A 25,357-nucleotide genomic window follows, 5' to 3' on the forward strand; every position below is an offset into this window, starting at 1 on the left:
TACATATAATATTTAATTATAACATAATGTATATGTTTTCTTTTTGACATAATTTTTAAACCTTGGAGTTAAGAAATCAAATAATGAGGAATAACAAGTTCACAAGGGAATAAAAAATCTAAAATGAATTTCAAGAAGATGGAAAAGAAAAAAATATCAAAACAAATCAGTTTCTTTTTTCTTTCTAATTTTTGGGAAAGTTAAATCTTTCATTATGTTTCCTTCTCCTCTAGAAAATTTATTCAGCTTTCTTCTATGTGCACAAAGTTTACTTCCTACTAGCTAATCAGAGATCAAAAAAGATAATGTATTCAAATTATCAGTTCCTGAAACATGTTTTTGTCTAGTTGATTTTTTTTTAAAAGAAACGGTTTTTTATAGTTGGTGCAGCAATTAGTATAACAAAGGTGTGGATAGCATTCAGCTAATTTGTTAAGGTATGGGAGTTGTTTTCTTGCAAGGTGTTTGCTTACGGTCTCTGCGTACAGTCTCTTCTGTGTTGTTGGGGTTTCACCTCTCATTTGCATAAACAATAACACAATACGTAACGCTTAATATTCATGCAAATTCAGAACAGAAAGCTACAACATTTCCAAATTTAGCTTGAGTTTCTTTCACACAAACTTTTATGTTTGTTCAGGAGAAAGAAAAAACAAATTCTCCTGCAAAACTCCTAAACTTGTCAGGTAGCAAACTAACAATTGTTTCACTGCTAGCTTAGAGAACCTCCAATCTATTTCTATCTCTTCAAATCCTAATCAAAATTAAAACAATGTCAAGTAGAAAATAATTGTAATCAAACTACAAGAGTTTGATAGTTAATCTTTGAGGACAATCAAGCATTGGTAAAATGTCACTAATGAGCCAAATTGACAAATACTTGTTTGCTTGTTGTGTTGGATGAATTCCATCCCAATTTACGTGTTCATTTGGATTCGAACACACTGGAATTCCTTTTGATCCACAAAATTTATTAGATGCCCCTACATTAAATTTCCCCCCAGCTCCGCAACAAGCTTTCAGCAACAAACTTCTGTCAAAACCTGTTAATAACAAACAAAATGGTCATATATCAATGTATTGTTTAGTACATATTGATTAGAAAATAATTATAGTTCAAATTAGTTATATGCAAACCTAGTAATGGAGCATGAGAGAGAATCCATTCAAATGCATTATAGAGGTCCCCATAAACAATTTTGATGCTCGGGTTCTCGATACTCAACTTCTGAGTTTCTATCTTCAAAAGCTTATTATATTGAACGGCTAGGTAATTTAATCTCCTCAAGCAATGATTTTTGTCATGTGCAGAGTTCTCTGTTTCATACATTGCTAGTAAAACCGGCAAACAACCAATTGGAATGTTTCCGGGTATAACGATTTTCCTTGCCCCAAATTTGATAATTCTCTAATAACCAACACCAATAAAACCAAAAATTCATCATTCAGAAATCTTAATAAATACATGTATATATATAAATTTGTTGCAAAGTAGTATTATTAAAAATTACCCTCGTAGCGTTCATTATGGTTTCTACAATTTCTGGAAAGAGTGTCTTAATTTCTTCATCCGACTTTTTATCTATTATAGCAGCATTTATGTCATTTCCTCCCGTCTCTCCCATCATAAACAAGGCGTTTTTGAGCTTGTTTTCACAATCTGTATTATATCCATCAATAAACTTACGCATGCATTTAATGAACATGTATGAGTTTGGAACTTATCCGAGATAATTAAAGATTAATGGGATATAAAACAGTACTAAATATCATAGATACAAATGACTGTGTGCACTCTAAAAGCACTTAAAAAATTCAAACGAAATAAATAAAATTAAAAACCTGGTCCAAATTTGCAGTAAGAGGCGAGAAATTGAGCCATCCAATCTACCTGAACTTGAAGAGAACTATTACTTGTTTTACTATTTACACTGACATTTCTTTTAGCCAAATCCTCCGTCGACATTGCAGTTGAACTTGCTACAGCAAAATTTATTCCATGTTTAAAATGTCCATTTTTCATCATGTACGGATGAAGATATGAAAGTCCTGCTGCTTTAGCTGTCAATTTAACAAATAAAATAATAGGTTACATAAAGAACCTTCACAATTTTGTCCAACTAGAAATCATAATATCTATACTTTGAATGTGTGCGCACAAAAGAGAAGTAGAAAAATTAAAAGTACATATAAATATAAGTTGAACATGACATAAAGTGAAAAAAAAATAATAAACATTTACTATATACCAATATAGTCGATCATAAGAAGGCCGTTTGAGCAGCGACCGGTTGGTTTGGAATAAGTATACATAGAACCATAAGGCTTCCTTGAGGAAATTTCGTTAGGAGCCTGGATGGCTATATTGCCAGTATCAGAGAGTGAATCTCCAAATTGAAAAATTTTATTAAATTTACAATTCTTGAAGAGTTTCAACGAAGCATTGTTTATTCCTGCATTGCAAATTAAAAAAGAGAAGGTAGCATTAATCATGAAGATATAGAAACATGCTTTCATTGTTAAGCTCATGGTTTGATCAGGTGAAATGATATGTTAGGTGTATAATTTTTTTGTATAGGTAAAAGGATCAGAGAGAGATGAATAACTAAGAAACGAAAAAGATAACTAAAGTCCTCAATCATAGGAAATTTAACTGAATTATCTTGATAATTTTCAATCGGCTTGTTCCAAGTCAATTGGTAAATTTTGAAAATGTAATAATTTGACAAAAATAACATGGGTAACTAATTTTTAAATTTTTATATATATTATAAACAAGTTACTATCTTGTTTAAATAATAATGTGAAAAAAAATCAAAATATCAAGTTTTAAATAAAACTACATTTGATTTGTTCATAGATGTTTATTTTTTAGTACAAATTTAAAAAATAAGTGTGTTGAAAAAGATATAATTACAAATTTTATAATACTTTTTAAAATAATGTATTTTTTGAAAATATTTAGGAGGTACTTCTTTCATTTTTCCTCTTACATTAAAATTGACCATTACATACTTGTAAATATTTAATTTTTAATATTTTTTATTTTTTCTAAGTTTGTTAATTGTATATAGTATATGAATTTTAAATATGTGAAATATTATATTTAAATAATTATTCATTTCTTTTCATTGGTCAAAGTTTTGTTGTGTTCTTGATGCTTGTTTGTTGTGTACTGTTACTTTCAAATATTTTAAAAACTACTATTTTGAGCATATAATTTAATTTAATTATTCCTAAAATGTATAAAATATAATTATTATTTGCAAATTTTGTGATCAACGTTGGTGGATAATAATAGGCATAGTTTAGCAAGATTTATACATACATTTAATTCTATTTTTAATTTTAAATGATTAAAAAATTAAATTTATGAAAACATAAAATTTCATCCGATATGTATTTTTAAGGATAATTCATTGCTGAGTAATAATTAATATGTTAAATTAGTATTATAAAAAAATATTAACCGTCTTTCTTTCACAAAAAAGTCTTTCTTTCACCCAAAGCAAAAATTGTCTGAGGAAAAAATAATAGCACAATGGAAATTAGTGTTTCTATGAGTCCAAGTTACAAACAAATTTTCTAAGGTCAAAACCATTAAATGCAACTAAACATTCTACACAGAAGTCGAATAATATTAATGGAAAGTTTGAAGAGTCAACATGATCAACATCATATGTAACATTAGTGAAATTCATAGATGAAAAATATATAAATAATGTGGCTTGATACAAAATCTCATATGACAAAAACAGATAATGAAAACAGTTGTAACATCTGCAAAGCTAGTATATAATATATATATATATATATGTCACTCTATTATAAATACTAAATTTACAATCCATGCGATGTGGGTCCGACAGTTATAAATTGTGATAACCAAATCAACCAAAAAAGGCATATCAAATTATACCCATTCGATTATTATAATATAATATATATATATATTACTCCAACCCAGCTTTATAATTTTAGATAATGACAAACCAACCGCACTACCCATCATATATATTAATCCACCTCATCTACTGGCATAAATTATACTTTGTAACCCTAATCCTATCTTATTATAAAAAAATTATTTATAATATATATAACATGTTACTTTAAGTCATTTTTTTAATATTGAAGGTACGTTTCAAATACTTAATTATGATTATTATATATATATGTCATTATTATTATATGTATCGATGTACTATTTATATTGTATTTATAAAATATTATTATTATGTAATATTAAGTATAAAAATATTCCTTTATTTTTAGATAAATCTAAAAAATTCTAATATAATAATATTAAGATTTTTTCTATTTTTTAAGTATTTTAATACATTTTCAACCAATCATGATAACTTTTTATTCTTATTTTATAAATTTTATTTTAAAATATTGACATAAATATAATAATGTTAATTAATTTATTTTCACTAATATATATCTGAAATTAATAAAAATTAATATTTTGAATATATCTAATGAATATAGCTAATACTATTATAAATCCGTAAAGGTTTAATATCCATAGAGATGCTCTAACAAGACACAAGTTCGCCTGGACTACAAATTATCAATCCTTATCTTCACCTTCATTTTCAACAATATTGAAGTATCTCGATTCATAAACATTTATGTCCTTGTTCGAAGCAATGACCATAATCCAATCACGTATGTTGTTCTTCTTCAACTACTTTTTGGATAAGTACTTCAAATACATTCATTTGAAAAAAAAATACAACTTACATGAAGACTTATTGCCTAATCCAATCACGTATGTTGTTCTTCTTCAACTACTTTTTGGATAAGTACTTCAAATACCTGCATTTGAAAAAAAAAATCAACTTACATGAAGACATGCAAGTAAAATTTAGATACGATAAGCACATGTTGAAAAAAGACACAAATATGCACAAACAAACATTATCTACAAAAATACCAAAGAGCTCACATGCATTTTAGAAAATTAACCAAATTTACTGGCTAGGCTTAAAAAGTCAATTTTAGCCTAAGATAACAACTAGTGTACTATAGTCATAACATACATTATTTACATTGAAATATTTTGAAGTGAGCCCGCTATGACTCACTTGAACATTTGAAACATATAACAAGCTCAATATATTCCATACGCATCGTGTGAGGCATAATTAAGATTGTCAGGGTTTGTAATCTCGTGTAAAATGGTGTTCTTGTTCCATTTTTTAATTCCAAAAATTGGCATAATAGATATTAACACGCATTTTTCGGTTTGCAATTTATATATCACTATGTCGGACTATCTAAAGATACGGATTCATTATAGCAAGAACTAAAAAGTTTAGTCCCAAATTCATTATAGGTGACATTCAGCACCAAAGACAATACGAACATTTACTTCATTTAAAGCATCTTCTACCATGAAAACCCTTTAGCTATAATATCTATATGGCATCACAATTATCTCAAATGTACAAAACCTTCAAAATATATGTCCTCTAAGGGAACACTCATGTTAGCTATAAATTTAGATATCTCAAGTTGGTCATCTATAATTTTTGATCCTCGGCCCATTAGTTAAACGCCTCCGCATCATTTCCCGCCACAAACAATACATATTTTATTGCTATATATCCATTATCACTCTAAAATAAATGAATAATATACCATTTTAAATTATAGCTAATCATTATAACTACTACCATTAGAGTACAATGTCTTACATGTTCAACAAATTTTAGATAAATTTTACATCATTTTAGCTAACGAATGTGGCAACTCCCCTTGGACATGCTGACTGCAAATATGAAATTCTAGTAAAATAGAGAGGTTTCCAAAAAATAAAAAAAATCAACACCAACATAACATTATAAATCCCACTCTGAATAATCTATTATTAGCACCATCGAATTTCATATCACTATGCATATTCTTCACTACATAATATCATGCCACTTAATTCATTAATTTAATAACACAACCAAACTAACTTGCCTAAAATTAAAAACGATATTCAATAAATCCAATCCTATTTGTCTACTTATCTACATCTCAGCATACATTCTGCTTAAATATTCAATTAATAAAATATAAAATATGAATCACAACAACTTGTGTCACCCTGCTAATAATGCACGTACAAGATTCCTAAACCAACATATGCATACAAAAATATTTATCGAGTATCTCTTGGAGAAATTGCCATCATAAGTAACGGTAATTTTGCTCTTCTCACGAGTCACCATGACAGAATCAACGAGAGCACCAGCTTTGCCACCAACTTTGATGCATTCTTGGAGGAATTTCTCAAATGAAGCGATCTCCATAATCTTATCTTCCACAGGCTTCCACAATTATTTGTGTAGCTCACTCTTTTTCATTGGTCGGCCGTGAAGTTTTGTAGTATTTTTTGGTGCTTGCTTGCTCTCTACTGTGCATATGTGTTACTTTTAATTATTTTAAAACTATTATTTTCATAATATAATATAATTTGATTATTTCGAAAAGGTAAATAATTTAATTACTAATTACGAATTTTGTGATCAACGTTGATGGATAATCTGTTAATAGGCGTTGTTTAACATGATTTATAGGTATATTTAATTCTGTTTTTAAATTGAATAATTCAAAAAATTAAATTTATAAAAACATAAAATTTCATCTAATATGTGTTTTGTAAGGATAATTCATTCATTGCTGAGTAACAATTAATATGTTAAATCAGTATTATAAAAAAAATGCTAGCCGTCTTTCTTTCATAAAAAGCAAAAATTATTGAGAAAAAGATAATAACATAATGGAAATAATGTCGCTATTATTCTAAGTTGCTACACATTTACCAAGGTCAAAACCAGTAGTGGCGTAAGGTATAAATACAACTAAACATTCTGGAAACGGAATTTGAATAATCTTGATGGATTAAAGAGTCAACATGAACAATCATAACATGTAACACTAGTGAAATCCTTAGATGAAAATTAAATAAACAATATCGCCGGATACAAATCTCAGATGACAAAAAAAGGATAATGAAACCTACAGACTTCCTGACAATATACAAGTAGTTTGGACAGCAAATTATCAATCCTCCTCTTCACCTTCATCTTCAACAATATTGAAGTACCTTAATTCATAAACATTATTTTCCTTATTCAAAGTAATGACCCTAAGTCAATCATGTACATTGTTCTTCTTCACGTACTTTTTGGTTAAGTACTTCAAATACCTGTATTTGAAAAAAATACAACTTGCATGAAGACTTGGAAGTAAAATCTAGTTGCGATAAAAGACACAAATATGCACAGACGAACATTATTTACAAAAATACCAAAAAGCTCCCCATGCAATTTAGAAAATTAACCAAATTCAGTCCTTCCTAAAATAATCTACTTGTCCCAACTCCTTGGCTTAGCTTAAAAAAAAAATTTTTTATCATAAAATAACAATTGTTGCACCCTGGCCCTTACAGCCTGCATTAGAAACTACAAATTGTAACAGACATTATTTACATTGAAATGTTGAAGTGAGCCCGCTATGACTCATTTAAACATTTGAAATATATAACTAGCTCAATATATTCGATATGCATCTTGTGATGCATAATTAAGATGTCAGGTTTTATAATCCCGTGTAAATGGTGAATCATGTTCTATTTTTTAATCCCAAACACACATTTTTTCGGTTTTCCATCTATATATCATTATGTCGGAATATTTAAAGGCACATATCCATTATAGCTAGAAGCACTAAAAACCTTAGTCCCAGATTCATTACATGTGACATTCAACACCAAAGATAATACAAACATTTACTTCATTTAAAGCATTGTTAGGAAGAAAACACGCGATAATATTCATGCAAGTATACGAGTTTGCAAGTAATATAGAATTCTTTCTAGTTCGTTCCCACAGAGACTCTTTTGGTTAACTTTAAGATTTATGCACTTATACAATAATGGTATGGCTATTGTTCAATGCTAAGACGAATAACAAATTGAGATTATTTATAACTAAGAATTAACTAACATGCAATTAACTAAGAGATTAAAAGGGTTGAGTTAATATATGAGACAAACATGGGATTCAATTTTATTAAATACTTCATTCAAAGTCATTGTTCTTAACCTTAGCATGCAATGGTGATGACAACTAATCTGATAACACGAAATTAGTAATCGCCAACTTTCGTTGCACGAATACCATTCTACCAGACATCCACAAAAGAGATAAAAGCTGAATAGACACCAAGTATGTTGAGACCCTATATGTTTATAGCATTTAACAACATAAAGGTTTAATGAACAGGTTATCTATCATGATTACATAGGGCAAGTAAATAGTTAAAATTATCTACGAATCATGCATAATAAATACATGAACCTATGCTACCATGGCAAGTTCTAAACCACTAAATTCGCTTTCACTTCAATAGAGATTAACACGTTATCTTATATATTCGCGACACACATAAGACGAATAAGCACAACCAATACTAGGATATCATACAATCACCACACACTAAGATATCGAAATAAATTAACTATTGAAATCCATAAGTAAATCCGTTAGAACCCCACGATAACGATTACTTCATGACAGAACTCATCATCACTATGGGTTCAATTGAAAGCATGATAACAAACAAGGTCTTTATAAAGTGAAATGCAAAACACTACAAAAAATGCATCAAAAACACAAACAAATCGAGTACAAAACACCAATTCGAAGATTTACGAAGCGTTATAAGTGGATATAAATGCCACTTAACAAGCATCTCTAACCATAAAAATCCCTTAGGTATTATGTTTATGTGGCATCACAATTATCCCAATTATACAAAACCTTCAAAATATATGTGCCTCCAATGGAACATTCATGCTAGCTATAATTTTAGATATCTCAAGTTGGTCTTCTATATTTTTTGATCCTCGGCCCATTAGTCAAACACCTCCCCATCATTTCCCGCCACAATCAATACATATTTTATTACTATATATCCATCATCACTCTAAAATAAATGAATAAAATACCATTTTTAAATTATAGCTAATCATTATAACTACCACCATTGGAGTACAATGTCTTACATGTTCAACATATTTAGATAATCTCTATTTTACACTATTTTAACTAACAAATATAGCTAGTCTCCTACGAGATGCCCACTGCAAATATAAAATTATAGTAAAATATAGAGGTTACCGAAACATAAATAAAGACAACACCGATAACATGATAAGTCTCACGCTGAATAATTTAATATTAGCACCATCGGCTTTCATATCACTATGTATATTCTTCACTACAGACATATCATTCCACTTAGTTCATCAATTTTAATAGCACACCAAAACTAACTTGCCTAAAATAAAAAAAATAATACTCAATAAATCTAATCCTATTTGTCTATTTTTCTACAGCTCTACATTCATTCCGCATAAATATTCAATTAATTAAACATAAAATATGAATTCTCCACAACTTCACGTCACTCTGCTAATAATGCACCTACAAAATTCCTAATACAATTCACAAAACATATATATAACTAAACCAACATATGCATACAAAATATTTATCGAGTACCTCTAGGAGAAATTGCCATCATAAGTAACAGTAATTTTGCTCTGCTCACGAGTAACTGTGACAGAATCACCGAGAGAACCAGCTTTGCCACCGACTTTGACGTTCCTGGAGGAACTTCTCTAGAAAAGCGATCTCCATAATCTTATCTTCCACAGGATTTCCACAATCAATTGTGTAGTTCACTCATTTTTTCTTCCCGCTTTTCGCTAAATTTCTTCACTCATCTTTACGATTCAATTCAACTTCATTTTCATAAAAGTATCGAACAATCAATCAACATTTGTAATATATTTTCTTATCTTACATACATATTATTATAGAGACTTTTGATTTCAACTTATAAAACAATTAATTAACATTGAACACATAAAAAATGTAATATACATGGGAATCTAGAGCAACTTTAACTTTAAATTAATTTTCACAAATTATAATAAACAAATAAGTAAAATACACAGTGATACGTAAATATATATGTGTTATGGAGAAATTTACCTGTGATTTGGCAAGGATTGGGAAGCTGTTGAAGAAGAGTTACTAGGTTTATAATTTTTTATATTTAGCACCAAACAAGGCCATATCTCCTGTGAGATCTGGGCAGGGCTGTTGTGCAAGACATGCCTTAATATAACAAGATTAATTTACATTGACAATCATAAGATTAAATTGACTTGTAATTATTATATAATCTGTAATTTCATTCCTTGAGTTTGTAAGAATGTTGAAGAAGACTAGACTGGAATATTTTTCAGTGTTCAGCCAACAAGCTAAGGAGTAAGTCTCTGAAAGAAGATCAAGCCTGATCATGCCTTAGAATAAAGATATATAGCTTGGAGAAGAATAATGATGTAGATTGAAAACTGTTTTGAGTCAGATGTCGAAAGTCATAGATCAAGGAATATCGAGAACGGTTCAAGCTTATCGAGAAGCCAATTTGACCTGTAGATATCGACAAGTCAAAAGACATGTAGAGAAGTGGAGATATCGACAAGTCAAAATACATATAAATAAGTGGAGATATCGACAAGTCAAATGCATGTAGAGATGTGGAGATGTCAACACGTCAAATACATGTTGAGATATGAAGATATCTACAAGGCTTTTTGTACTTAGAAAACCTCGATAACAGTTTCAATTACAGAATACATCTATCATGAAGATTTCAGATTACCATCAACAAACCATTTTATCATTAAAGTGAAAAGTCTACAAATGCAGCTTTAAGAGTGCACGATCAAGGGATAAGATGAACTAGACAAAGGAGTGTAACAGACCTAGAAGATTGTATGCAGATATGCATAACTTAAAATAGAAATAGAAAAAAGAGATTTATAAAATATGTTAGTCTATTTTTAGTACAATCTATGTAAATTATGCATGCTGGTCTATAAAGCATGTCACGGTTCCTTTGTTCTAGTTATAACAAAACAGTCTAGATTTTCTTGTATTCTCTGTAGTAGAAGCTAAGTTCTTAAATATTCAAGAACTTAGACTTATAACACAGCCCAATTGATTCTTAATAAAGATAAAGTGAGTTTTAGTAATTGTTTTCTGTGTTATTTACAGTTAATAGATTATCACTATAAAATACTCTAGATGTTGAGTTCAAGTAAGCCAAAACACTTAACTTGATTTCTTGAAAACAATTCTTAAAGTTTTTAAGTAAAAATCAAGAAATACACATTCACCCCCCCCCTATGTGCATTTCATACCTAACAAGTAGTATCAGAGCAAAATCCGAAAGAAAACAGATTAGATCTTGCAAGTATGAGTACATAGAATCTTAACAGTATCAAGATACCTATCTTTGACAAAGGAAACTACACTTTGTGGAAGAAAAAGATGATGTTATTCATCAGGATGGCTCATCCACTGTACCTTCAGATTCTAAATCATGGACCCTTCATTCTTATGGTGAGGGTACCTGAAGCAACTCAAGATGATGTTGTTATTCCAGCTCATTATGCTCCAAAAAATCCATCTAAATATATTGATCCAGGGAAAGAAAAGGTCTCACTTGATAGTGGCTTGTAACTCATCTTGATTGAGTCTCTTGATGATATTATGCACAACAACATTATTAATTATGAGTCATCCAAACAAATCTGGAAGAAGATAAAGATCTTATGTGAAGGTACTGAAGAGGTAAGACCGAACCAAAGAAGAATCTTAATCTCAGAATATGAGGGTCCTATGGCTAAACCAAAAGAAGGCATTACTAAAATGTTTGAGAGATTCAATAAGTTGATTAATAACTTGCAGTTACATGAAAATTTCTATGATACTGAGGAGATCAACTTGAAGTTCTTACTCACTCTTCCTGGCCACTTAGAACATAAAATTTATACACTAAGGGGAAGGAAGAGATCTAGGCAGAATAACCTTCGAGGTTTTTTATATGGATTTCTAAAAACCTATAAACCTGAGATATTGCAGAGAGAGTCATTGAACCTAAATTAAGGACATGTGGTTATTGTGTCTAGTGCCTTGATAGCAAGTGACCAAAAGATGATTGAAAATGAACCTGAATGTTAAATTCAAGTTGTACAGCCTATTGAGCAGAAATGCAAGGAACCTCAAAAACAAGTAATTCTGGAAGTAGAAGAGGAATAATTCTACAATCTTGATGAGTTGGATGAAATAGATCAATCAATGGTCTACCTAGAAAGAAATTTCTCATGTATAAGATTCAAGAAGCCCAGGTACTTTAAGGGTAAAGGTCAATCCTCCTACAATAATGACTAGAAAGGAAAATCTTAGATGAAGAACTCAAACACAACTAACAAGAGTAGCTATAAATCAAGATCTGTGGACAGGTTTGAAATTAGATGCTATAATTGTGATGAACTTGGCCACTTTTCCACAGAATGTAGGAAACCAAAGTAAGTGAAGAAAGACAAGGAATACTTGGAGCTTGGAGCTAAGCATGAGGCTCTTTTGAAAAAGCAACAGGGAAAATATTATATTATTGAGGGAAAAATTTGGGATGATAAAGATGATGAAAATGAAAATGAAGAATATGGAAATTATGCTCTTATGGCCTTAGAGGAAGGAGAGTCATCTGCATCAAAATCTGAGGTACCCATCTTAACCCCTACTGATTTGAATGACTCTCAATATAAAGAAACTTTTGAAAAGATGAGCATGGAAATGTTTCACATTCACATAATTATGGTCGCTACCACTGAAGAAATGAACAGATTGTTTAAAGTGAATGAGAAACTGGAAAAAGAGAAATAAGAGTTAGAACTGCAGCTTGTGAGCCTAGACTCTGTCAGGTAAGAAAATGAATATTTAAAGAACAAGTTGAAATGTGCTGAGGAGATAAAGGCTATACTAAGAGAAAAGATTGAAAAAAAATGAACTTAAACTTAAGTCATTTAAGAATGCATCTGAATCAATTAGCTAATATCATGAAAAGAACAAACCTTATGCCAATGTGGCAATTGGACTAGACTATAAGGCTAATCCACCTGTAAAGAAAAACCAAACTAATAAAGGCAAAGAAAGTTTTAACAAAGAAGTTTCTGAGGTGCTACAAAAAATGAATGCACATTTGTTCAAACCTTGTGAGGTGGACTTTAGTGAAGAAGAGCTCATTATTAAGCAAGAAACTACAAATGGGGATGAGAGCAAGAAAAGTGTTCATTCAACTATCAACAATAAAAGTGAAAAGAAGCCTGGTAGTAGTTTGTCCCAAGACTCCTAAAAAGGTTAAATGTGAAGGAAAAAAGAAGAAAAAGAAAAATAGAAATGAAAAGATTGGAGTTAACAAAAGCAACAATTATGCTTATGTTGCGGATACCCCTAGAAAATAATATCAAAAATATGGCTCAACAAATCACCTAACTCGTCTCTGTAAAATGACTGTTGGTGAGCCTAAACATATGGCATGCAAGTACAATGAAGCACAAATTGACGATCTTTATTCTTTTTGTGACAAGTTTGATTACATTCCCTGTAACATGAAGGTCATGACTAACTGCCATAAATTAAGAAAAGATCTAAAGGAAATTAACTTTGGGTCTGAGGTTAAAAATGAGAATGCTAATCAACCTAAGAAAAATATTACTTTTAATAATTCAAGCTCTACTCCTGCGAACTCTAAAAAGAAGAATAATATGCCCAACACTTCTTGGGTAGCTAAAAACACTTAAAACTCATTATGTGCAGGGCAAGAAGAATAAAGTCATATGGGTCATTGATAATGGTTGTTCCAGAAACATGACAGGTGATAGAGCCTTACTAACACAGTTTAAGGAGATGGATGGCCTTTTGGTGACCTTTGAAGACAACAGCAAGGGATTCATAATGGGATATGGCAATTTGTTTTATAGTAATTGTTGAGCAAGATTGAAGCTATATGTATAACTCCACAATACTGATTTGGATAACTCAACATAGAATAAAGGACTTGCAAATAATCTTTGTTCCACTAGAATCAATACAGATTGACTATTGAGTATATACATGATGATCTTAGTAGCTGCAGTGAAGAAGACATCAACAAAAGTCTATATGAAGTTCATTCATATGCTCAGGCAACGGAGGAATAAGGTTGAAGTCATTTGAAGCATTTATTAGGATTAGTGTAAAGACCTAAAGGATTCTATGTGAAGTTGATAATATCTTGTAGAAGACTTAACAATATTATGGAAATATTATAGTATGAAGGCCTGAGAGCGGAACTAGTCTCCTGTGAACCAGACCATTGTACTAGGCGTCACTGATTCGTGAAAGGAAACTAAGTACTATCATTAGAAGGATTGTTAAGTGAGGATTCATATCTAAATATGAAGGTTATATGGTTTATATGAAGATTCAGAGAGAAGACATGAAGACGGGACAGTTTAAGGGTTAAAGCGTTCTATAAAAATTAAGTCAAAGTGATCACTACCTTATAGTAGGAGTTACCACAGCCACTCTATTAACAAGTAGAAGAAAGTATCTTAAAGTATGGCTAAAAAACTAAGTACCAGAGTTGGATTGATCTAGTAGGAGCAACAGGGAAGAAATGGGAAAAGAAACTAACTCAGAAGTAGAGTTTTACCACTCTAGGCGCAAGTGAGGGTTTCTAGTCCCTGGAAGGCGCAACTAGACTATGTTTCTAAAGGCAAAACAACTCCAAGGTTCTAGTGCACACAAGTGAACTCTCATTTGTCCTTGTAGGGATAACCAAGCTCTCCTAGTCTCTTGTAGGCACAAGTGAAGCTCAGAAACTAAGGCAAATTGCTACTTAAAGTACCCTAGGCACAAGTGGACTTCTATACCACCTTGTTGGCGCAACTAACCATAAAAGTTAAGCAAGAAAAGTGTCTTGACCCTTGTAAGCGTAACTACAAGCTACCTTAACTACTAGGAGGTGCAACTAGACATACTCCTTGAAGATTCTAAGTGTTAAAACACCTCTCTAGGCGTAAGTCATGGTAAAGGTTAGTTCAAGCGCGAGTCGTACATGTGCAAGTTGTAATTGGATTTACTGGGCCAATATGAAACCACGTATGCTACTTTCTCTCTCCACACCTACTGGCCTATAAAATTAAATAGATGTAGACTGGAATTATATCTATCCAACATTAAAAAGTGCAAGCTCTTACAAAATATTCTCAGTACACAAAAATCTTGATTTGACAAGGAAAGGTCATGCCCAATTGATTACTCACCATTAAAGACTTACACATCTAGATACACTCATCATTTATAGCTTCCTTGATTCTATTTTTAATCATTTGGTAAGAGCTATAGGTTTTTAGAGTGATAAATAGAAGCCACTGTTTTGATAGCTTATAATTGTATTAGCTTTATCTTTTTGTAAATTTGAATAATTGTTCAAAGTTGTAAGCAACCCTTTGCTGTTTAATTTCCTAATATAAGAATTATGCTGTAAAATCTCTTGTGTTTGTTTATTTCATTTTAAAGTTTCAATTTCTGCTGCATTAATAGTTTTAAAATGAAGTACATACATTCACCCCCCTCCGTATATACATTTTGGACCTTATAATTGGTATCAGAGCTTATTGATCGATATACAAATCAGATCTGTTATATTAGCAAATTTTGTGTTGATTATTAGTTTTACGGAGACTATGAGTGCTTTTGTTGGTGTAGATCTGATTTTGGGTTTTTTGGTTTTGTTGGTTTGACTTAACTAGATTTTTGTATTGTTGAGTGACTCGGTAGATGTATTTTGAGACGTTGTATTGCAAAATTTTCTCAGATCTGGAAATATAATTTCTCAGAAAGTTAATAGTATTAAGCTTTCTCAATTCACTAAATCGCAATACATTTTATGGAAGAAGAAGATGCTTTTGTATATTTGGGATTCAAATCTGGAATATATGATTGTATTAAAGAACTAAAGACATATTCCTATGAAGGAATCCAACCATTACTGGAACTCGAATGTCATGTCCTGGAGATGAATAGACTGCTAAAGATAAAGAACTAATTGGTTTGGATGAAGGCCTACAGTTTATTTTGGTGGATTCGATGGATAATGATATGAGTCACTAAATTATGGTCTATGAGAGTGTTAGGCACGTATGGAAGACCATAGAACTGTTAATAGAAGGAACTGAAGATGTCAGGAAGAATCTGACTTGATATTTTTAGAACTCAGTGTGCGGCGTTTAAATCTCTTCCCGGAGAAAGTATAACTCAGGTTTTTGAAAGGCTGAATAAATTATTGAATGAACTATGTATACATGGAAATGCTTACCCTCAAAGAGAAATCAACCGGAATTTTATATTGGTCTTACCTCACCACCTAGATAATAAGTCTTCATAAGTTCATGAGCGAGATGATTTTGAAATAAGGATTCTTGATAAGTTGTATAAAAGATGAAAACTCATGAAATGGAGCAAGAACAAAGGAAAATCATATATGACGGAGGAACGATTGATGGCAAGAATGTTGAATTGCTTAAGAACACTGCGCTTGTTGCAAATGACTACAAAGAGCTAGACATAACTACTATAAATCCAAAGTCTAAAGAGGAAATTCCCTTTGAAGTTAAGATGGATGACGAAACCTCTCTAGTGATCCAAGTTAATATTATACTATAAAAGAGCTGTATAGTATAAATCCCAATATGGCCAATCTTGCTGCAATGTTTAGTAATCTCATATTCAAAAAAAAGACTGGTCAGAGGGGTTCTGGAAGTAGCTACAGAGGATAGAGGTCAAGTTCATCTTAATGGTCTGTCTACAAGACATGGATGGTTGATAGAACCAAGTTCAGATGCTATAATCATGATAAGGTTGGACACTTTGCCACTGAATGTGGAAAGTCCAAGAAAGCAAAGGATAAAAGGAAAGCTTATGAGAAGAGGGGTTCGAGTAGTTCGAAAAAATATCCAGTGAAATCTTACATAGTTGAAGGAAAGAGCTAGGATGATACTGATGATGAGGAAGAGCAACATGGAAATCTTGCACTGATGGCAGAATCTTCTTCACATGTACAATTTCCAAATGTTCATGCTTTACCTGTTGTCAATTTATGTGAGAGTGAACATTATGTTTCTTTTAGATAGACTGTCTTGGTGTACAATAATACAGTTTCTTATAGTACTCTTAAGGTACAATGCAAGACTAAGGAATGTGTTGAGCAATATATTGCCTTAAGAGAAGTCTATAGAAATTTTTGTACTATCTAAAATGTAGTGAAGCTACTATTAATGACTTAAGAGAAGAACTAAAGAAGGTTAAAACTAAAAATGATAAGTTAGTTCTTGATAGATTCAGTGTGAAAAATCTTAAGTAGATAATTCAATATTTAGAGCTTAAGATTAAGAAGCACCTTGAAACAGAGGAAGAGGTTTAGAGCAAGAACGCAAATTTAGATAAAAAAAATTACATACTTTCACTGATGCTGCTAATCTTGCTAAGAATCTCATAGCTGATCAAGTAGTTGGTGGAAAGGTTGGGATATGTCTAGACTATGACAAACTTAGAATATCTTCTGAGATACGTGTAGTTTAGGATGATCCTAAGGAGACAGTTGTTAATCCCCCTAGTACACCTCATGTTATTAAAGAAACTAATAAGCCTCTATTTAAAAAAGCTACTGTTGAGCCCTTTGATGACGATAAGCTTTATATTCATCATGAGATGCTTGTTGAGGATCTTGAGAGCTCAAGGAAACAAAAGGCAAAGAAACCTATGTATGTGACTAGTGACACTGATTAATCTTGTGTTGGACTAGGTTATACTTCTAAGACTAAGAGAAGTAGAAATAAAAATGCCAGGATAGGAGCTAATGGCCCTAGAAAGTTATGTAATAACTGTTATTCTGTTGGTCACCTTACTCATGCTTGTAGAAAGGTTAAAGTAGACAATGCTAAGAATGCATATGTGCATAACATGCTTAACATGCCAAAAGTTTCTAAGTGCAATATCTCTGTTTGCATGCCATGTGTAGTTTCTTTCATGAACACTTATCTTGATTCCACACGCTCACATAATACATCTCATAATCATGATAAGCATGCGCATAAGAATATTGGTAAATCAAAGACTGTAAGCCCTCCTAAAGCTAGGAAAGTGGCATATGTCACCAAATACAAGAGCACGTCTGTTGATGCTTGTACAAGAGATAATGAATTAGTCAATGATAAAGCAAGTATGTTAAGCATGTTAAGAAAAATGCTAAATATTCAAAAGCTTCTAAGTCTTCTAGACCCAACTTAGTTTGGGTACTAAAGAAAATTTAATCATCTTTATTTTCGGAGCGTTAAGAAGAAAAAGGTCATGTGGATTCTGGACAATGGATGTTCAAGGAATATGACTGGAGATAAAGCCCTGCTATCAAAGATGGTTGAGAAAGCTGACCCGGTGGTTATTTTTGGAGATGACAACAAAGATTATACAACGGAATATGGTTGTTTAGAAATTGGCAATATTATCATTGATGAAATCTCTCTGGTTGAAGGTCTTCTGCATAATCTCCTCAGTATCAGTCAATTTTGTGACAAAGAATGTGAAGATTTGTTTAAGAGTGAGAAGTGTGTGATCTCTAATCAGAAAAATTAGAAGCTTACTCTCAATAGAGTGAGAAAGGGTGATTTGTTCGCTGAAGATGACCAAGTATTGTGCTTCTTTCTATGACATCTTGCTTTACCTCAGAAATTTCTTGCTTGATTGCATCCACACTCTAACTGTGTTGGAGGGCTTGAATTTTATGCAGTTTGAGTGCTTCAAGATGTGCTGTGAGTAGCTTCTTTGTGCCGACATTGGAAGATGTCTGAATGGCTGTTTAGGTGTCATAAATTAGCTTGAATAGTGTTGATTGGAGATGTGAGTAGGAACATTCTTTTGTTAGCATCCAGGCAGGAACATCTGCATCTCCCCCTGTAACACCCTCCAAACCCGGGTCAGAAGTTTGGGGCTCACAACACACACACTCAATATATAAACCTGCATATAAAATATTATATACATTAACCCTTCTTCTCACAACCATGGATCGCAACAGGTTCAAGTATGAAAACAAACCACAACCTTATCTTTTATTACATCGTACCAAAACCCAACTAGTTCAACTTACAATTAATAATGATATCGTTCTCACAATCTTACATAACTCATTTACAATATAAAGCTCCTGCTAGCTTGATTCATCTTAACCTGGAATCCTAGCTTGCATACTGGACTGGGAATCCCCGTTACCAACAATTTCCTTTTTCAACTGTTGAAAACATAAAAAGGTTTGAAAGAGTGAGCTAACTAGCTCAGCAAGTCATAATAACAATAACTGAGGTTAAACAATAACCAATTGAAATAATTCAGAAGAATCAGGTTTCTGAATAAGCAATGATTAGAATCGGATATTCACTTTTTATTTTAAAACCAAGGTTAGGCTGCTGATCAGTCACACACTAACCCCGAGCAAGACTCCCAGTTTTGCTCTATATACTGGATCCAAGGCACGCATTGGCCTATTGTGACCACGAATCTGGTCTGACCACGAATCTTGTCCACATTTATAAAACCATCTAATTCTAAAACAATTCAATATGATAATCAATGTAAATCAATAAGCTGATTCATAAACAACATTTATCTTGAAGCATAGGGTGATTCACAATACCATGAAGTTATAACAAGGAATTCAAAAAGATTGGCTTTCAATGAAGGAAAGAATCAGAAAGTTGAAGACCATGGGTTCAAGGGTTCCAAGAACTGGTCTTCTATTAAACAAGGAATAAGGGTTGGTTTGTTAAGAAATTCAATATCAGAATCAATATATGGTAGATATGTATTTGTGGAGTAGTATCGTATGTGTATGGCTCATATCTGGGAATTCAATAATCAATTGGTTATGAAGAATAAGGCTTATGGCTCAAGATCAATAAGAATCAGGATTCAAGGTTAAATAGTTTAAAGTGCTTGCAATTTAAAACACGAGTTATTTTGAATAATAGCGACATAATATGAAACAGTTCGAAAATATTTGCAGTATATCTTGAAGAAAGTTCAAAAGTACTTGCCTTATCATAGATGGTTTCCAACTTTACTTGTAGTCATCTAACAATTTTACTCATCAACCACTTTCCTTTTCTTTCTATGCCTTGCTCCTATTTATCAATCACTCGCCTTCTCTTCCTACGCTTCAGTTCTATTTACTGATCACTGGCTTTCTTTTCTATGCCTAGTTTACTCTTCTAGTCATCACAAGTACCTATCAATATTCAAACTCATATTATTCTAATCATCACATAGACGTCATAAGCTTTTATCTACCCTTCGTTTCACCCAAATCCGATTTACGGATTGAAAGTTATGACTAAAACAGTCAAAAAATAATCACATAGGCATATAACACATCAATCAGATAGCACGTAGTACATAACACGCATGATATTTGATCAAAATAATTTTTCAAAGAAGATTCGGGGTCAAAATGATTTTCCAGGTATTTATTACGAATTTTTGAACATTTTTCGGAATTAAAACGGGACTCCAAATCAATTTATAATTAAATAATAGGGTTCAAACACCCGAATCTGACTTTAAAATCATTTTATAATAATTATTGAGTCTTTAAAACAATTTAAAATAATATTTTAAAGCTCAAAACTATTTTTCAGAATTTTTAAGTCAAAAGAAATAATTAAACCTGATTAAATAATCAATTAAAATTAATTAATAAGTAATTAAATTAATTAATTAATTAATATTTAAATTACTTGACTAATTAAATAATTAGTTATTAACTAAAATTAATTAATTAATTAATCTAGATTTATTTTTGAGATTAAAAATAATTTTTGAGATTAAAAATAATGAATTTTGGAATTAAAATGATTTTTCTTAGAAATAAAATAGAATTTTGAATTAATTTTTAAACAAAAATCTGTAGAAACAGAATTGAGAATTAGATTTAGGATTCAGGAGGATTAAACCCGGGTTTCAAATCGGGTCAGGAAACGACCCGAGAAGAACCCGAATGGGTTTGAAGGTCCAACGGAAACGTCCCCAGAATCCGGCGACACAGCCGTTTTCCGGCGGGGTTCCGTCTGTGACCAAACTCGCCTCATTCAGCTTCCAAATCACCCCTGTCCATTCGGGTTTCAATCCTAACCATTAAACAACGGTCTGCAAGCTTGTTAGTGTTAGTAATCACCACAACCGACGATCCCGTCATCTTCTCCCACGAGAACGACCGGAAAAAAATGGCAGAACCCAGAAACAAGAACTAGCTCCGGCAAAAACACGAGTACTAGAAATTCCCAACTAAACATAGTGGTTTTGGTGTCAAAATAAAGCTGAGAATGATTACAATCTAACCCAGACAACGTTAACAATCAAAAACCATAATCAAGAACAAGAATTCGAATTAAAATTTTAATAAAAACCCAAAACTCGAACTTCATCAAATCTTAACCAAAATCAACAAACTTATATACCAAATCACTCCTCATGATCTCATGAATGATAATCAATCAACAAAATCATCAAACCATCCCTCCAAAGCAAAATCTGAATTTAAATTAAAATAGATAAAAATTAAAATTTCGAAATTGAAAAAGAGTTAACCTTATTCGAAGATTTTTATACGGATACGATCGTCTTGTCGAGAGCTTCGTTTTGACTATTCATACGCCTCCATCAGATTCCAATAATGTCTTCAAATTCTCGTTTGATTGTGAAGAACGCGGTTCGTTTCTCTGGATAATTATCTATTTTTACTATATAATAATGTTTTTCTGTACGAAATACAATATTGTATTGGCTATTTATATTTATGGAATATTGGTACATGTTGGATCGTGTTGGATCGAAAAATAAGTTACTTAGCCGCTAAGTAACTGCAAAAAATGATCCGATTTGATACCAGTATTGGATAATTATGCAAACCGGGCTTCTAATAAAACACTTTATACAAAAACAATATAATAATATCCCGTGTTTCGAGAATACGGGTTTTGTTGATTCACCGAAATGATTATCGTATCGAAAATTGTGCGCTGGGACGCGCACGGGTCAAACCGTAATCCGGATTGAAAAAGTCAAAACACGGAAAATGTCCGGAATTACTAGATTAGGTTAGGAAGGAATTTTCGGAAGAGTTTCAGGTTGTAAAAACGTAAAAACGGTTGAAGTTGGACGATTCCCGGCTTTATAAAATAATTTTGTAATTATTTAGAAAATAATTAATAAATTCATAAATCAATATAAAGTCATATAACAGTTCAAAAATTACCAGAAAAATACCATAATTATCTACATTTTATTCTGGTCATAATAAAATTAACATACTTATACTTTACCACATATAAGCATCCACATAACAACACCAATAGTCAAATAATTCACCAAAAATCACATAATAATCGTATATTAATCATTTATCGATAAAAATAATTACACGTAATATCCCAGATATTACATCCTTCCCCCTTAAAAGGATTCTGTCCTCAGAATCACACTAAAGATCAGATAATGATACATTCAAGTATCTCACTTTCATTTCCTCAGGTTGATCCCTCAACCTTACAACTTTTCATAAACTTTTACTCGCAATATCACTCATTACTTAACAGTCTCTTGCTGACATCAAATTCTATTAGTTGCTCATATAACTCAATTCAAGTCTCCATTTTATATATAATGGAGCTAAATTACTCTTCCTGAGTATACACATATAAATACCTTATGAATTGGCTAAACGTGTGGCGGTGAAGTCAACTTACTTACACTTATCCTGACTATTTTATGGTCTCAAAAGGACCAACATAATGCATACTAATTATCGTTTCTTACTGATTCTAGTAATTCGTGCTCACGAATGTTTGCAATAGTTACTGGTTGTTGAATCTCATTCCCACATGTTCCTTTTTTCAATTAACCTAGTTGTAATCGCTTCCAATCGCATTCGAGGCTCTTTAATCGTTTCCTTAATCTTCCTGTCCATTTGCGAATGATATACTGAAACCATGGCGTATTCGATTTCTAACATTCTCGAAATTACTTTCGAATTAAGAATCCACGAGAAAATCTTGACTGGATATGATTGTCGCACAAACTTATCACCATGCCTCAATTTCCTTGAATCATAATCGAGTATATCTGTTGAGCGAAAATCCCTTACTATTTTGAAGAAAATACATTAACCCGTAGGCATCACCAACATATTCCAACTCGTATTATTATTTATTTTGGTTCTAAAAAATTCTCATATGAAACTGACTGTAATGTTTTCTTTGACATCTAGTCACATGTTACGTTTATTCTTTCTTTGTGTCATACCATCAGAACATCTTCTTTGATATCCATGTCTCGTATCATATTCTCGGAATAGCTTGAATCCCTTGAGTTATCGTAGCCAAATTCTTATCTTTTAGTTCCAACTTACTTAATGTCCGTTCATCTAGGAGTGGTGTATACTATTCTGGTTTGACATAATTCATCGTATTCTGAATACTCCTGTCAAACCTCATATCAATCAATATTGAGCATTTACAATCAATTTCTGGACCTGATGACGTACCACTACTTCTTCAAACAACAATTAACCCACTTATTAGACAAACTATTTATTAATAAAAGATAATGATTAGGTTTGGATAACCTATCGATAATGATGCAATTAATGCTTTCCTCATCTTTAGTTCTCAGGTGATTTCACTACGACGTCTCCTGGCGAAATGTATCCATCTAGCCTTTGATGTTCTGTCCTAATTCTTGGGTAGGTATAACATTTACTTACATGTTTCTCCCATTTTCTCTTCATGTCTGGTCACTAGATATATTCTTTCAACCCTCGGTACTTAATTGTACTCCTGGGATGCATTTCCTAGCTCCATTTACCAATGTTTCCTAAATTTTTCACCTTACTTCTGTTTTTCATTACCCATATCTTACCTATATCCTGGCATCTTATAAAATTTCTTTATCACCCTTTTGATTCTTCTTTTCCTCTCCTATTTCCGTTCTTCATTCTCATAGCTCATTCAAACCGAACTCTTGACCTTAATACTCATTTTGATGTCATATCAAATTAGATATCAATACGAACTTTGATGTTCACCACATCCCATTCTGAAGTAAACATCAATCATCTATATTAATACCACTTTCGATATTTAACAACAACTTAAGTATCAACATCAATCAGAAACTGAATTAAAACTGTATCTCATCTTTTATCCAAAACAGGAATACTTGGTAAATCATTTATTGTATGATTATCAAAACAATTTAGAAACATGATATCCTTTAATAAACTTTATTGCAGATGATAAAATCTCTTTGATTGTCTAATAAAATCCTATTGGTGTAGTTATTAATCTCTTCCTTATTCCACCTCCCTTCTTCCTTTCCTTCCTTCCTTCTCTTTGCTCTATTTTAAAAAATTAGTTCTTGAGAACATTTTTCTTACTTGTCCATTCAAATAACTTTTTATTTCTCTCGTCCATTATAAAGGGCATATTCATCCAAGTAAATCCTCACACACTTGTAGCAATTCCTGAATTCTACTGGTGTCCTTCCTCTAAATTTCTCATTGCTTTGATTTCAAATTTGAAAGTCACATCAACATTTGACTTAATCTAATTGGAATCGATTTCCATATATCTAACCATTAATTGGTAAAATTAACCAATTAACTCACTTAATTGATTAATTACATTAAGTGATGACTAGGTAAATGAAATCAAAGGTCAATTATATATAGTCGGATTGACTGTAACAACCTTTTTCAAGAGCCGAGATCACAATTATTTGGAGTATCAACATGAATATCAATAACATACGGAAGTATACTTTATATCTTTTAGAAGTAGGGTATTTCCTGAAAATTTGGGCAGCATCTCCTTTATATTATTGACTACCAGTCGGGCTCAAGCCGATACCAACAATCATTCAAACAACCAACAATCCATCAAACAACCAACAATCAACCCTCAAATATACCAATCCACCGCCACTTTCTAACCTCACCATTTCACCATCTCATGTAATATTAATCAGTAAAACTCATGTCTCTAGTTCAACTTAAGATTAAAGTGAACAATTCTTATTATACCATACCTTTTTCTCATATTTTCTGATTGTAACTGAATATCACTACCGAGTATAATTACAAATTAAAAATTCTTTTAGTTCGTGTTTTAATTCAAGCTTTCTAATTAACAATTTATCCATCCTTGAAAATATACACTTATTCTTATTAGTCAACTTGTTCAACTTCTGATAACCAGCACATGGTCTCAACCAACACTCGTATATTCTTGCGAATGAATTCATTTGGTTTTAAAGCATCACATTTTAAAAATTATTGCAGTCAAACC

At 31.6% G+C, this 25,357-nt stretch overlaps 1 protein-coding gene and 1 pseudogene across 1 annotated transcript; both read right to left on the reverse strand.

The window, feature by feature from the left end:
- Window positions 1-564: 564 nt before the first annotated feature.
- On the reverse strand, window positions 565-2,545 carry LOC141674637 (acetylajmalan esterase-like). Its single transcript, XM_074481348.1, has 5 exons — window positions 2,250-2,545; window positions 1,843-2,061; window positions 1,512-1,660; window positions 1,138-1,408; window positions 565-1,043 (listed from the first exon to the last, which is right to left on the reverse strand). Exons 1-5 carry the CDS (start codon window positions 2,527-2,529, stop codon window positions 802-804), a joined length of 1,161 nt encoding a protein of 386 aa, XP_074337449.1. The 5' UTR covers window positions 2,530-2,545; the 3' UTR covers window positions 565-801.
- A 4,517-nt stretch (window positions 2,546-7,062) lies between these two features.
- LOC141674287 (large ribosomal subunit protein eL22z-like) lies at window positions 7,063-10,145 on the reverse strand (annotated as a pseudogene).
- Between the last annotated feature and the right edge of the window lie 15,212 nt (window positions 10,146-25,357).

This window comes from Apium graveolens, chromosome 7 (genome assembly GCF_009905375.1).
Source record: "Apium graveolens cultivar Ventura chromosome 7, ASM990537v1, whole genome shotgun sequence".
In the NCBI taxonomy this organism is placed as follows: Eukaryota; Viridiplantae; Streptophyta; class Magnoliopsida; order Apiales; family Apiaceae; genus Apium; species Apium graveolens.